The sequence below is a fragment of the Bolinopsis microptera genome, chromosome 10, assembly GCF_026151205.1.
Source record: "Bolinopsis microptera isolate Bmic1 chromosome 10, MBARI_Bmic_1.0, whole genome shotgun sequence".
NCBI classification, from domain to species: domain Eukaryota; kingdom Metazoa; phylum Ctenophora; class Tentaculata; order Lobata; family Bolinopsidae; genus Bolinopsis; species Bolinopsis microptera.
The window spans coordinates 4,636,037-4,653,253 of NC_087081.1; the positions used below are offsets into that span (position 1 = coordinate 4,636,037).

Consider the following 17,217-nt stretch of genomic DNA (forward strand, 5'->3'; position numbering starts at 1 on the left):
AAATATCAACATTTTATGTATAAAAGGTATACCAGAAAGTTAGAAAATTTAGAAAAATTTATTCTGTATTCACCTGTAACCCTAGAAATATCTTTGATGTTAGATCTAGATATGTCTAGTACTGAATACAAAGGATCGTTGGTTTGTAGACCAACTTTAACTAGGGGCAAACTTCCTTTCATCGCCTCGCTGAAAATAGGTGGTCCGTAAAAAGATACGGAATGAAAATATGAGATCCGTCAATGAAATGATACAGTGGATTAATTAAATAACCGATGCCCACTTTGTAACTCGAATTTCTAATTCAATCTTCCAGTCAATCTTCCAGTCATATACCGAGAATTAGAATAAAAATGAACAGAATTAAGTGATAAAAATGACACTATAATCCAGACAGAAAAATAAGACAGGCTACGACATTCGCCAACAATTTATTCACCATGATTGGCCAACCTGTTAACCATCACAATAACTTACAAAACTCCTGCATTTAATTTACAGAAAAACAAACATATTTTTGATGTTGTAAACTTACAAAACAACTCCAGATCTGGGTAGTATCTTCCCTAAACACCCGGCAGTTCCGTAGAGTTCCATCTCACCGGTATCGGGGGTCAAGAGAAAGGTGTGGCTTTCTATCTGAACGAGCATTTCGATCACTAAGTTCTCAATTAGTTAATACAATTTGTTATATAATCGGTCATTAATTATATGATTATCAATTGATTTGTTAACTGGTGCTGGGTGAAGTATTTCATCAATTTGTCAGATTTTCTAAAGTGAAAACTGAACGATAAAACTTCAAAAATTCTATCAATTGTGTTAATTTTTGGCTTGATGCCAACTAACGAATTAAGAAATCAGATAATCAATAATCCTATTATTTAATTACCAGGGTGGGTAACAGTCGCTGAGCAGTGCAGTGCACACCTCGCACCAGGGTGGAGTAATCCAGGGCCTCGTTAATTTCAAGCCAAACATCACTGAACGTTATCTGCCCACTCTGAAGTGATTCCATGGGTTAATTCAATAAAGTCAAATAATTTGGTATTTAATTAAGATTATCGTTTGGTATAATTACAAAGACAATTATTAAGCGGCCAATTCCACGGTGTGATAATTGGGAATTAACATAAGTGCAAACGTAATGATGTGCACCAATTCAGTTACTAATTTTATATTAATAACGTATTCCGTTGAGGAACAACTAAACATTCAGTTGACGAAAAAATTGGTTGAGGGGAGGACGATTTTTTACGACTTATTATAATCACCACTAATTATAATCACCACTACCCTTTATAGATGTGAATACTGGGGGAGAAGTGAACCATATTTTCTAACACGTGAAAGTGTGCACCAATAACATTCCAGCATTAACCAATAAAAACTCAGACTCACTATAATATCACGTGTAAAAAACAAATTTGATCACCTCCATACCACTACCCCTATAATAGCTCTCAGACTCCAACGTTAATACCAAAACAGCATTTAGATATTAAACTCTGTGAAACTTGGACAGGTCTGAGGTCGGAGACTCGACCAGACGAAAATATTTTGATATAATTAGGGAACAGAGTCAACCACTCGACTGATCGTTCAGTTTCGTTGCAATAACCAGTATGAAGTGGTGTAGTTAAGCGGCTAATCAAAGTTTTAATGTTCATCCCCAATCTCGCTACCATGTCAATTTCCTAAATTTTCTTCAACGAATCAAATTGTGAGGAAAACATTTTCGATGTTGACCAGGCCATGAAATTATGATACATTGATTTTCCGTGGACTGACGTCTGATAGTGATAGACACACATAAACTATTCTAGTTAACGGTATAGTTCATTAATCATTCTTTTAAGAACATAATTTGCAGTGTACTATCTGTGTACGTGTACTACCTAACGCTGCGATAGTGACAATTTCACGGTTACCATGGAAACAATGGTTACCTAGGTGACGCGAAATGAAATTAATTTGTCTTCAAAAATTAGCCGGGCTACCCTCGCTCCTCCACTTGCCTGACTCTCGATAATATCTTCTTTGACCAACTCTGAGTATTTCCTACTAAGATTCTTGTTCGTTATAGCTCCGTCTGATCTGCGCTGCGCGGCGACACGTGCACCAAAACAACATAACCACTTCCTCCGCATGCAACTTGAACTCGAAGATCAGTTACCAACACAAGGATAAGTTACCAACACAAAATCAACATTAAGATCAGTTTTTAAGATAATGTTTAGAAGCACCCGGAGGCCGAAACTCACCCACCCTATGATAGGGTGGTAAAACAACCTAAGAAATACTACTTTCGTTCTTATGTGGTCGGATCGAGGTGATTTGAAAAGTTAAACAAATTCTGTTGCACGAACAAGAGCTGAGGCATTGCTCTTCTAAGATGCGACACACCGTTTCTTATATGGCTAATAAAGTGAAATATCGACTGCACTTCAAAGTTTCATCAAACTTCAACTTACAAATCAAAAACAACGGAAATTCCAAATCTACAAAATTTGGATTCCACGCATACCGCAGGAAGGTCAGTCATGTGACCATAATGATACAACTGACAAAGATAAACTTTACAAGAGTTAAATATTATAGCGTTAAATATATAATATATATATATACTACAAAGTACAAAATTATATACTATTAGTACAACAATACTATATTAATACCAGCTATTGTTCTTCACACGCTACGATAATGGATCAAAGGATGGATGCGCATACGGAAAAGGTATAAAGATGTTGCAATAAGCTAATTGGTACAGATTGAGGATATAAGTTGACCATATCATGTTGTGATGCAGTATTGTTGAATGTTTTTAGATTATTTCGTATATTATAACAATAGCATTTTTTAGCGGGAGAGTATCAGGTATTTCTCATTAAAAACACAAAAGTAAAGATATTTGGAGCTCATTGAGTCGGGTACTGTACCGCGTAGGCACTGGTACGTGAGAGGCTTGTGTTGCGTACCAATAAATTATACCGTAGTTAAGATCGTACTAGCATTACAATACAACTATCACGGTTACTGACTCCGCACCACGTGACATGACGTCACACCACGTGATGTGACTACGGGATATTTAGTCAATGAAATAGTCGACACGTACAACAGGGCTAGTGGGCTACACAGCCCTTTAAGCACTAAACCCTAGCAGCAATCACAGTTATATGATAATTAAATACATTGTGATATTTAATTGTGATATTTAATTGTGATGTGATATCTAATTGTATTTCATTGTTTTCAGAGGGGAAATTAAAGAAATCGTATAGTGCAGGTGGTGGTGGGGGTCCGGACTCATGAGTATGTGGTCAGGACTCAGGATTGGTCACGCAAACAGGGGGGGGGGCGAGAGAAGTACTGGACAATATAGTATCTGTAGTAGTTGCAAGGTAAGTAGCTGATGATATCAGGCACTTTAAATTCATCTATTATTGAGGAAATGGTTAAACGTTTGCAGAGAAATTGTAGAACTGTAGAAGATGTACGAGCATTAAACGTTTTTATGGTTAAAAGATTCTGGTATGCAATGTCACGTACCAAGTAGCGTAACTAAAGATTAGATTTCATGGTTACAAAATGAATAATACCAAATCATATCACTTTAAATCTAAGTTCTTAGATCCTAACGAGCAGATCGCGATTCTTTAAATTTCCCGATCCTAAGAACTTAGCTATAAATACAACTCATTGCTGTACGACCAGACGGCAGCTAACTATGAAGCTGCATATTATGAGGTCCAGTACCAACAGAGGTACAGTCGAATTACAGATCAGATTATCATAACTGGTACTCGGGTAGATTTCTTAGTTTATATATACCGAGGCTATATACCTGTATGAACCTCAATGTCTTTAGCAAAAGGTGTAGTCACACGTAGCCCGCCGATAGAAATGGCTAAATTAATGCACCAATATTACAAATTCATCGTGGACAAAAATATGGAGATTATTCAAGAAATATGGAGATTATTATAGAATACAATATTTTTAGTAAATAAGCATTATGCACTAATAGTATGCAGCCGGTCAGGAACTGGAAGCGAACGAATAATTATGAAATAGATTATTATTTTTACCCTATATTATATATGAAAACCACGCAGAACAAGCAGAGGTTAAATACTTAAATAGTTTATTTATACCATAGACAACAATTATTACATTATTTTATTTGAATAATTTAATAGGCTGGCTTTCGAACGAAGCACACCCGAGAAATATAACTATACTTGAACAGGAAAATTAAATAAAGTATATTACTCTAGCAATTTATGCACCAATTAATAACTGCTGCGTGTATGCAGGGGTTAACGGTTTATAGCAATAACCACAAAATTAACCATCTGCCAGGATGTAGTGAACACACTAGAAGGCAGGTACAACCGTTTTAGCACGAACTTTACATTAACTACTATCATTTAAGAACTGCTATACATTTTTAACCACTTTTGATCTTTAAATCGCAGCATTTCATAATCAAGAAATTTGGTTTAAACGACCATATTTAAGAGCTGCATCTTTATGTAGCGACGAAATTAATTGGAATTAAATGCCCTCATACCAGAGCCGATATAAGAGCCTTGGTTGATTTTGTGGCCTACCTCAAATGAGGTAATCTATACGACTAATCACTAAACCTCATTGCGTTCATACAGAGCTTGCTCGCTGAAAAAAACTGTGTTCTGTATTAAATTAAAAGGGGTATCCTACGACTAGCCTAACTTCCCACAGTAAAAAATAGAAATTATTTGAGGATCGTTCAGGCACAAAATTTTAGAGTTTTTGCAGCAAAGAAACCTTACAACTACAAGTATCAGAAATTGACGACATGTCAAGTTGAACAAATATGAAAGTTATATCACCAAGGATTCCTCACTAACACTCATGAGCTGCAAATAGAACTAAACAAAGCTGGAAACGCTAATGACATACAGTACTATGGTACAGTAACTGAACGAGGGAGACGCTGCACAGTTCTACAGAAGGAATGCGATCCATGATTACGAACATTCATTAGTACTCTTCAGAACATGCTTGTTTCACTGCATTGTATTACTGGTTGTCTACACTCTAGAACACTGAAATTAATTACTTAATTAACAATTTTAATGATGCGAGTAGAAGATAGATGGGAGAATGGAGCTAACCAGTAACTGTGAACAAGCCAGTACACAATTAAAACAACCTCATTTAAATTTAGAACAAGCTCCTTTAGATAGTTAGATAGCATCTTTAGAACTAGCTTCTCTTACGTTCTAATTGCTAAAAGTAATGGATAGTTATGATGGTGGAGAGGAGAGAAGAATACAAAGAGGAGACACTGAACAAGCTCACAGTTCACAACTCAAAGGTAATCCACACCACGTGTAGTGACGTCATAACACGTGATGTGACGTCATAACACGTGGTGTGACGTCATAACACATGATGTGAGAGGAGAGTATAAAGAGGAGAGACTGCAGTGAAGAAGAGTACAAACCACCCTCCTGGCCTCCTCTCTCTCTCTGGAGTTTTCTTAGAAAATCATTATTAATAGTTGCAGCTTACTATTACAGTAGATGGTGTGTAACTATAAGTGTAACTATTAATTATTATTCGTGTACTGTACGTGTACTGTACGTGTACTGTACGTGTACTGTACGTGTACTGTACGTGTACTGTACGTGTACTGTACGTGTACTGTACGTGTACTGTACGTGTACTGTACGTGTACTGTACGTGTACTGTACGTGTACTGTACGTGTACTGTACGTGTACTGTACGTGTACTGTACGTGTACTGTACGTGTACTGTACGTGTACTGTACGTGTACTGTACGTGTACTGTACGTGTACTGTACGTGTACTGTACGTTAGGTTGGTTCAAAAAAACCAAAATTTCTCAAATTTTGCTGAGTATAAGCTCAAACTTTGATCCCATGGCTAAAACACCCCCAAAAAATTTTTTTTGGTCCAACTCGTCTGGGATGGGACTGCACATGCCACGCCCTAATTTTTTGAGGTGGTTATACAGGTAAAATTCTTAAAATTGCCGTTTTTGACCTTTAAACGTCTAGATAGGGTCCCGAAAGCAATGGAGTGTAATATAAATGTGATAAAAAGGTTAACTTTAGTCAAGGTCTCATGTCTCTACGACCTTAGCATCAACATGTCTCTGCGCCTCCATTTTAAGGCGCGGTCGCGTCTCAACCATTGCTCAGTAAAGGTCGTAGAGACATGAGACTTCAACTAAAGTTAACCTTTTCCTACCATTTATTTTAGAGTAGCACAGATTCAGAGCTCTAAACACATTCCTTTATCCTTAAAACGACGATCATATGAATTTTGCCTGTAAAAGTTGATATCTTGATGTCAATTAACATCGTAAGCTTTTAAATTAAGATTAATTAAATGAGTCATAATTCTTCACACAATATATACACACAATATGAAAATATAAATACAGGAAGTCTTTCTTGGATTCGACATTGAACTTTACTCGGTCCCTGCACTGGAAAGTGGAACTGATCCTTTAGGTTTAAAGAAGTCAGCAGGTTCTGATGTAGGTACCCTGGTATTCGGATCGCCATGTCTTCACAAGCAAGCTGTCTAATCTTCGTTGCCAAAAAGAATTTGTTGCCAGAGGAATATTTTCGTCAAACTAGGATTTAAATGAGGTCCTTATAATTTCTTTATGACTCGTCAGCTATAGGATAAGCATTGATGAGGTCCAATAATTCCTTCATAGCTCGTCACTGACAGGATCATTATCAACGATATCCAATGATTCCTTCATAGCTCGTCACCGGTCACTGACAGGGTCACCGATCACTATTAATAAGGTCTGATGATTTCTTCGTGACTAACGAGGTACAGTAATCTCTTACTGATACGTCAAGCCAAGTTAAGTAAATGACTATAAATATCCAAGCATTAGCTAACAAAATAGCATTTGGTTCTAATTCCTTTACCAAGTTATCAGTAATGGATCTAAATGAATCTTTTCTGTAAACTGATCTTCTTAAAGCTGAAGGACTGATTCCCTCTCCAGTCCCCAAGATGGGGAATATTTGTTAAATTATTGTAGGATTCATGAAGAGGGGAAATTCTCCACGGTATGCTTGTGTTCTTCTGTAGGATGATGCCATAGCTGCCATATTCCCAATACTCGAACAGCTCGTTTTCGACAGTGACAACAGCAGTATACAAATTCACAAACTGCTCATTTATAAACATAAGGCTCCGGAATGCGACTTCATTTTAAGAGAGCTTGGAAGAGGGCAAATTCCCCCTAGTAATGTTTGTTTTCACTAGCATTGTAATGCAAGAAATTTTGCAACACAATGCAACCAACGAAGTTGTTCTTACCTCTGACAGTTCCAGGGTGTGGAGACGTGGAATCCAAGGAAGATTTTCTGTATTTTTTCATATTGCGTATAATATAAATATTGTGTGTTAAGTATTATGATTCATTTAATTAATTTTAATTTCAAAAGCTTACGATGTTAATTGACATCAAGATATCAACTTTTACAGGCAAAATTCATATGATTGTCGTTTTAAGGATGAAAGAATGTGTTTAGAGCTCTGAATCTGTGCTACTCTAATATAAATGGTAAGAAAAGGTTAACTTTAGTTGAAGTCTCATGTCTCTACGACCTTTACTGGGCAATGGATGAGACGCGACCGCGCCTTAAAATGGAGGCGCAGAGACATGTTGATGCTAAGGTCATAGAGACATGAGACCTTGACTAAAGTTAACCTTTTTATCACATTTATATTACACTCCATTGCTTTCGGGACCCTGTCTAGACGTTTTAAGGTCAAAAACGGCAATTTTAAGAATTTTACCTGTATTAGCACCTCACAAAATTAGGGCGTGGCATGTGCAGTCCCATCCCAGACGAGTTGGACCAAAAAATTTTTTTTGGGGGTGTTTTAGCCATGGGATCAACGTTTGAGCTTATACTCAGCAAAATTTGAGAAATTTTATTTTTTTTGAACCAACCTACTGTACGTGTACTGTACGTGTACTGTACGTGTACTGTACGTGTACTGTACGTGTACTGTACGTGTACTGTACGTGTACTGTACGTGTACTGTACGTGTACTGTACTTGTACTGTACGTGTACTGTCACAATACAGTAGGTACTGTCTAGACTCTAGAGTGTACGATATGGAGGTTTGTGGTTCATGATACACACCCAACTTGTAAGAATGGGGAGCCGGTGAAACGTCAACCTAGAAATGATCTGAACAGGCAGTTATATTAATCACAAGAATTCGAGGTGACTGTTTACGCAGTGTTGGAATAACTAATCAGTTTTTTTCCGGAAGGCACAACTCTGGGTAAATCTTCTATAGAAGAAGACGACCTGTCTAATAAAGAGAGTTAGAAGTATAAACATTAAACATAGTGACGTCATAACACGTGATGTGACGTCATAACACGTGATGTGATGTCATAACACGTGATGTGACGTCATAACTTCTGTGTTGTCTGGTAGAAGAAGACGACCTGTCTAATAAAGAAACATCTCAGCTCTAAAAGAGAGTTGGAGGTATAAACATTATTAAACATACAGAGATCGAATACAGGTTCATTAACAAATGGGGGTTCGTGGTCGCCAAAAATAAATAACTGCAAAAATTAACACTAAAATTGCAGTGAATTAACGCGAGATCATTGCACCTTGTCTCTGTCGAAAACAATTAAAACATAAAAACAATTAAAACATAAGCCAATAAGACAGCAGCACCTGGTGTTTTACAAAATACGGATAAGTCTTACTTTTAAGTTTTATAACTTATTTAACATACGCCAACGTATTGAGTTGCCGTTACATTTTAGATGGCGTTGAGATAATACAAAGAAAATATTGAACTCAGTGTGTTAACTCAAGGCAGCGGGTATGGAAAATATTAAAAATTGTGCTATGTGTAATAAATCAACGCACGTCGTTTTGCTGTTTTGCACCAAACACGACACTACACCCTGTAGCCTGCATATTAAATATATAAATATATACGTCTTTAACATAATATGGACATATTAATTGTGCCGTATATTTTGTAAGCACTAGATTGATATAACCGTGGTGATCGTAGCAAAGCAAAATAATTTCCAAACTAATTGTGAAAACATAATAATGTGCCAATATAATAAATGTGGTCATTTGTTTCTATTGACGTTGGCAGAAATGTGTAAAAACAAGAAATTATGTAATAGATAATGTGATAAATAATGTAATTATGTTTGTACACCACTGGATAAGTAGTTCAACATTATATGATGTGCCTCACAATGTACAGGACACACAATAGCCGAGCTGTAGAACAATAACAAATAGATAAAGGTGCCAAGTGTGCTGTGCGAGTTACCACTAGGTAGTATACACTATGTGCGAGTTATCATTATTAATATGTGCCAGTTACCAGTATGTGCCAGTTACCAGTATGTGCCAGTTACCACTACGTGCCAGTAACCACTACGTGCCAGTTACCACTACGTTCCAGTAACCACTACTTGCCAGTAACCACTACGTGCCAGTAACCACTACGTGCCAGTAACCACTACGTGCCAGTAACCACTACGTGCCAGTTACCACTACGTGCCAGTAACCACTACGTGTCAGTAACCACTACGTGCAAGTAACCACTACGTGCCAGTAACCACTACGTGCAAGTAACCACTATCCGGTAGACTATACCCTATTAAAAACCACGAGCTCTGACCACCAGTTACCCTAAAACACTTGTAACCATGGCAACCAGACGACAGGTGTGTATTCGGCTGTAGTGGCGGCATGTCTGTAATCAGACAACAGTATAAACTACAAACTTCAGCAGATATTCAGAGTTAACTTTTACTACAGTATACACTATGTGCGAGTTATCATTATTAATATGTGCCAGTTACCAGTATGTGCCAGTTACCACTACGTGCCAGTAACCACTACGTGCCAGTTACCACTACGTTCCAGTAACCACTACTTGCCAGTAACCACTACGTGCCAGTAACCACTACGTTCCAGTAACCACTACTTGCCAGTAACCACTACGTGCAAGTAACCACTACGTGCCAGTAACCACTACGTGCAAGTAACCACTACTTGCCAGTAACCACTACGTGCCAGTAACCACTACGTGCCAGTAACCACTACGTGCCAGTAACCACTACGTGCCAGTAACCACTACGTACCAGTAACCACTACGTGCCAGTAACCACTACGTGCCAGTAACCACTACGTGCCAGTAACCACTACGTGCCAGTAACCACTACGTGCCAGTAACCACTACGTGCCAGTTACCAGTATGTGCCAGTTACCACTACGTGCAAGTAACCACTACGTGCCAGTAACCACTACGTGCCAGTAACCACTACGTGCCAGTTACCACTACGTGCCAGTTACCACTACGTGCCAGTAACCACTACGTGTCAGTAACCACTACGTGCAAGTAACCACTACGTGCCAGTAACCACTACGTGCAAGTAACCACTATCCGGTAGACTATACCCTATTAAAAACCACGAGCTCTGACCACCAGTTACCCTAAAACACTTGTAACCATGGCAACCAGACGACAGGTGTGTATTCGGCTGTAGTGGCGGCATGTCTGTAATCAGACAACAGTATAAACTACAAACTTCAGCAGATATTCAGAGTTAACTTTTACTACAGTATACACTATGTGCGAGTTATCATTATTAATATGTGCCAGTTACCAGTATGTGCCAGTTACCAGTATGTGCCAGTTACCACTACGTGCCAGTAACCACTACGTGCCAGTTACCACTACGTTCCAGTAACCACTACTTGCCAGTAACCACTACGTGCCAGTAACCACTACGTTCCAGTAACCACTACTTGCCAGTAACCACTACGTGCAAGTAACCACTACGTGCCAGTAACCACTACGTGCAAGTAACCACTACTTGCCAGTAACCACTACGTGCCAGTTACCACTACGTGCAAGTAACCACTACGTGCCAGTAACCACTACGTGCCAGTAACCACTACGTGCCAGTTACCACTACGTGCCAGTAACCACTACGTGCCAGTAACCACTACGTGCCAGTAACCACTACGTGCCAGTAACCACTACGTGCCAGTAACCACTATCCGGTAGACTATACCCTATTAAAAACCACGAGCTCTGACCACCAGTTACCCTAAAACACTTGTAACCATGGCAACCAGACGACAGGTGTGTATTCGGCTGTAGTGGCGGCATGTCTGTAATCAGACAACAGTATAAACTACAAACTTCAGCAGATATTCAGAGTTAACTTTTACTACAATAGTTGTAATATACGGGCTACAATAGTTGTATATATCCACTCCCCATGCATCTCAACATCTGGTCCCCATCTGGTCCTATATAGCCGTATAAGATATACGGCTATATATAGGATGTATATTTACTACATCCCATACATCTGGTCCGACTACCAGAGTCAGCTCATCACCTGGATGTGGTTGTGTCTCAAAATACCGTTAATTGCCTGAGAAGTGTGGGAGATGGAACGTTGCTGGGTTACTTAAGGTTTACCAGATGCTGTTAAATAGTCCAGTCCACATTTCCATGCTCAGACGAGCAGCAGTATACTTTCACTGTGTTATTTCCTTTCCAGAGATTCAGACAATGTAGTGCCACATGACAAAGTACAAAGGTGTTCAGCACAGACTTAGCGGGGTCCGGACTCTACGGCGTAAGACTCTACGGCGTAAGACTCTACGGCGTAAGACTCTACGGCGTAAGACTCTACGGCGTGAGACTCTACAGCGTGAGACTCTACGGCGTGAGACTCTACGGCGGGTTAGGGTTATGATTAGGGTCAGGGTTAGGGTTAGGGTTAGGGTTAGGGTTAGGGTTAGGGTTAGGGTTAGGGTTAGGGTTAGGGTTACGGTTATGATTAGGGTTAGGATTAGGGTTAGGGTTAGAGTCTTACACCGTAGAGTCCGGACCCGTCAATAGTGTTAGCTCAATGCATTATTTAACAGTTAGATTAATGATACAACAATTTTAAACGTTTTATTGGTATGTTGTGCGTTTTCCAAAACAAAAGATTCCAAGAGCTAAATAAAACTACGCTTGCATTTTATCAACGAAGTTAACCTTACTATTTCAGTTAACTGCGAATTTTAGGCCAAACCGCCTACGCGTACGTATAATTTTGTCTCTACAATTATGGAATTAGGATAGCTATTAATTCTAAATAATATGCCATTTTAACTATTATGCATTCCTAAAATACCTAAATCCCCAACTATATCGGACGGGATCAAACAGCCAATAATTAAACTGAGTGCATACAGTACAAATAATTACACCACTACCGCGGTAGTCGCAGTAAGGGCAGTCGTATTAACTTCACAGTCTTTCAATATGCACGCGATCCCATGGGTCTCTCTCTCTCTCTCTCTCTCTCTCTCTCTCTCTCTCTCTCTCTCTCTCTCTCTCTCTCTCTCTCTCTCTCTCTCTCTCTCTCTCTCTCTCTCTCTCTCTCTCTCTCTCTCTCTCTCTCTCTCTCTCTCTCTCTCTCTCTCTCTCTCTCACTCTCTCTCTCTCTCTCACTCTGTGTTACTGTTATTAACTGTAAATAGTAAAACAGTTACCAGCCTCCCTGCACACTACACGTACTATATGAATTATTCTACTGCAGTAGACAGTATAGTAGAGGTTATGCGGCTTAATTAATTGTCACTTTGCTGTAGATCGGGGGCCAGTAGTTGATGTACTGTAGTGATCATTGATTGTACGAGATCTATATAAGAGAATAAGATAAACTATAAATATTATATAATATAAAGATCTAGGTCTCATCGATAATATGTCTCTCACAGATCATTGATCTACATTCTACAAGAGCAATCATAGATTTAATTCTACTGTCAAGACTAGAGTATACGTTATTTAAAGCCGAGGTCACTACAGCCAACAGTCAGCTCCCAGAGCTAAGAGTACCTTGGGTAACTTTACCATCTCCACATCTAATATCAAAACAACAGGTTTCTGCTTGGGCGCAAATGCAACAACAGCAGTCAGAAGAATGGTACACAAGATGAGCCCTCTCTTGTAATAACGCCACTAAATTCAATGAGAACAATAAAGTTACACTCAATCTCCCCACGATTCAGCTCCCTTATTAACTCTACTGCATCTTCACATGGCACATCTAATATCAAACAAAACATCCCCAGATCTCACACAACACTGTTATGTCCAAACTAAAAAATGGGACAACATGCGGCTAGCAGGTTATACAGTACCCCGGCGCACTCCAACAATGACATCAAAAGGGTGTATGCACCACAGGGAGACATCACGACATGTGTCGTGCGCTAATATAAGTGAGATAACACCTGCTACTACAGCCCCCCCCCCCCCCCCCTGCTCTACAGCCTCTACAGACCTTCTCCAGACCGAGACTGGACCTAAACTGGGACCTAGACTCTGGCCAGAAAAACGTAGATAACTTTTGAAAGTGTGAGAGCATATGTTGCTTTATAGCTCTTATAATATATGAATGTGGCCATCATGATTGCGAATATTTTGTACGCTCTGGTAAGCTTGCTGAATCTGAATACATTTAGGGGTCGTCTCTCTCCACCCCCATGAATATTGAATACACTTGAGCCATGTTACTAGTCCAGTGTTGGCTACTTTGGTCGTGTAAGGGAAACTGTCACGTGTGCAGTGAGCCGCGTGTGGTGACCCGTGAACTGGCGCATTCTTCACAGTCACACATTGTTACTTCATTGAAACGCATTGTCACAAATTTGTTACGCATTGTCAAAAACCAACATTAGAACTAGCGACTAACTGGAAAACTACTGAATAAAACATAAACATGCCCCACATCTGACGACATAATCATCTGACGACATAATCATTAATCAACAACACAAGGGCAGGTCTCTGAGTCCCTCCCCGGTGTTGGGATGACCTGAGGTGCTTATCTCCTTTTCAGTACAACCCTAGGCCACTCTGTGCCAAGGCACTATACTAGTATACTAGCTGTAGGGGGGGGGCCGGGGGGCCGGGGGGTTAGTCCTAGGGAGTGTGAATCCCCACATCAAGGCACACAAAATAACACAATGTCAGCAGCGCAGTGGGGTTGTAAGTAGACTGATAATAGCTGCACTACCGGTCAACTACCAGGCCTATCTACAAGTTACGACCCGGATTGTCAGTTAACCAAGATGACAACGTCAGTCTGGTTTCTGTGTTGTAGTTTATAGTTGGTGTCTGTGATTAATCATGATCCCATTGATCAAGCTTCTCCACAAAAATTACGCGAAAAATACGTGGATTAAAAATATTTTTTAATTATGAATTTACAGCCCTAAATGGCTAAAGGTGTGTGAAATGTAAGATAACGCTCAAATAAACTAATAAATTGGTTGGAATGATGGCCCTCCTGCACTGCCTTATAAAGGTTATTACAAAATTAGTCTAGACGATTAGTTGAAAATTTTAATGTCCGGGAGATCAAGGTATTACAACAGATATCATTTATATTTGTGATATATCTCGTACTTGAAGATCTTGTCACGTTGGTTCGCTGATGAGTGATGACCTGGCAAGACGATTAATTAATGGATTAATGCCCCAATACAATTTGGAACTAATTTGACCTTTTTTAGCCTTTTTGATTATCAGAAATCTGAATAACAGAAGGTTAGCTACGAACGTCCGAAACTAAAGTTAAAAATCAAATTTCTACTACAATTTAGTTGTTTACTTTTACTCTTTTTAAAGCGATTACGGAAATATTACCGAACTTATTTACCGAATTTAAATTCTCACGTACGAATCGAGAATTATAAGAATGTCGCGACACTCAATCCTGATAATTTCATCAGCGCAACTCCGTGTTTAATTTAAGCATTCATTATTAATAAATTTTCCCGGAAACATTTGCCGAATTCAACGAAATTTTTATAAACGTTTACCGTACTACCCAACTATGACTAGTATTAATACGATACTAAGTCTAAATAACTGTACTTGTTCTGTTAAAGTGGTCAAGTTTTGACACAGACTGTGCGCAACACCACACTTAAGATCAGGGGCGCTGAGACGAGAGTGGTTTAGAAATGTTGGTACTGGGCCCCACGTGATGTAATGGTTGGGAGTAGGCTAGCTCCCTAAATATGGGTTTAAAACTGGACTCTCTGTTACAGGTTAACACATGTGTAACACGAACAGGTTGTAATACCTGTTGCACCAAATAACACGTACAGCTGAGATATTCTCAGTGCAAGTTAGAAACTATTTAATTATTTAACCAGTACAAACCATTTTATCATTTTATCATTTAACCAGTCAACAGGTTCCACGGTACGTTTAACAGGTTCCAAGCTAGCCTTCTTGACATTCTACACATTTTAATTTGAGCTCATGCCTGACCAGGCGTAGCCTATCATTATCAATTAAACCGGGTTAAACAAGAAACCAATACTCAAATGGGAAATTTGATGGACGGTTAGATTTTGATGAATTTTAAGGGCTCATTTTGAGCCGTTCCGGTTTGCTTTTACTAAATCATGCTGGACCATATATATTTAGGGATAGAAATTCCCTACGTCTGATGTATAACTTGAGAGAAAACGATTAGAATGTAAAAAGTTGGTATCACCAGGAATTTAAGAATACATACCTCCGTCTCGTGTTTCGCGTCCCCGTCCATTCTTCACATTTCTTGGAACACAAAATTTTACTATTAGAACTTACTTCTGCTATTCAAACTAATTATTTATTTAACTAAATAGCAATACATTTATTTTTATAAAAATTACAATAACAAAACTATAATAAGAACTATGCAGATCTACGAAACGGATACGGAAAAGCCACTGAGTTTGTGTGGTAAAACTTAAGCTAAACCTCGATAACTTAATCTCCAAATACACGGACAGGTCTCACCCTATCAAATGTAATTGGCGGATGAAATTGGCGACAAGGAGAACAATCTTAAACCACCACTTTCAGCGAATCACCAAGAGACCAATTTCATTTGACAGCGCAATAACCGAATCAAACGACAAAAACATACGTACAAGGGAAAATCTTGGATGGGTGGACTGCGTAACATGCTAGTACTAGGGGTGAGAGCCTAAATTGTCAATATATGTTATATAATATAAATTATATTATATATTATATAACATATATAAACTGGTTATACGGAGTTGTTCCACTAGCAGACTAAATAATATTCTATCAACAGTATTCGTAAGAGGAAAAAATTATTCAGGGGAGAATTTTTTGCTCGAGCTACAAAATACGAATGTCCTGCTGGGTTTAATCAATAAAAATGCAGAAGAAAATATTCTAAGTTATCTAGAAAGGCAGAATGAAATAATAAACGTATTAAATATTGAACAAAAGTAAACTTTTTGCCATGTTTGGGTGGCACGATTCACGATCTCGAGCGGCAAAATGTATGTGCTCTGAATAAGCTAGACGTACTGGCAACATATTGTCACTTTACAGTTTACTCAGGTTGAGAACAACTCGGCGAGAAGTCCAACACTTCTCTTGCAAATCCTCTTTACAAGCCATTGTATCAAGTAGTCAAGTAGAATTTGTGCTATTTCGTTTGTAATTAATTTGTATAACAATCAGTCACGATAGAGTATTGAATATTGATGTAAGGTAAGTACTGCTAATGTCGTGCCATGATGAAAATTAATTAATCTATAACCCTTCATAAGAAACAATAAAACCATAAACTTGACTTCAAGCGACAAATAGGATGAACCGTTGATAAGGTTGGGCAACAATGCAATGTGACGTTCTGATATTGGAAAGGTGTAACTAGGATGTTACTAAAGTGTTACTAAGGTGTTACTATGGGAAGTTAAGAAACTTTACTTTCATCACGTATAAAACTAAGGAGTCTGGTAGCCAATACAATATCAGGGGCCAATACAATATCAGGGACCAATACAATATCAGGGGCCAATACAATATCAGGGGCCAATACAATATAAGGGGCCGATACAATATCAGGGGCCGATACAATATCAGGGACCAATACAATATCAGGGGCCAATACAATATCAGGGGCCAATGCAATATCAGGGGCCGATACAATATCAGGGGCCAATGCAATATCAGGGGCCAATACAATATCAGGGGCCAATACAATATCAGGGGCCAATACAATATCAGGGGTCAATACAATATCAGGGGCCGATACAATATCAG

At 38.8% G+C, this 17,217-nt stretch overlaps 2 protein-coding genes across 2 annotated transcripts in view; one reads left to right on the forward strand and one right to left on the reverse strand.

Moving 5' to 3' along the window:
• The window catches only part of LOC134822425 (adhesion G-protein coupled receptor G6-like), a 105,702-nt gene that overhangs the window by 62,890 nt on the left and 25,595 nt on the right, over nucleotides 1–17,217 (forward strand). The gene's annotated exons all lie outside the window — the stretch shown is intronic.
• Nucleotides 1–17,217, reverse strand: part of LOC134822423 (cGMP-dependent 3',5'-cyclic phosphodiesterase-like) — a 52,114-nt gene that overhangs the window by 12,459 nt on the left and 22,438 nt on the right. Inside the window, 3 exon segments of the mRNA XM_063833484.1 lie at nucleotides 74–189; nucleotides 536–639; nucleotides 893–1,003. Coding sequence (XP_063689554.1) covers nucleotides 74–189; nucleotides 536–639; nucleotides 893–1,003 — 331 coding nt within the window.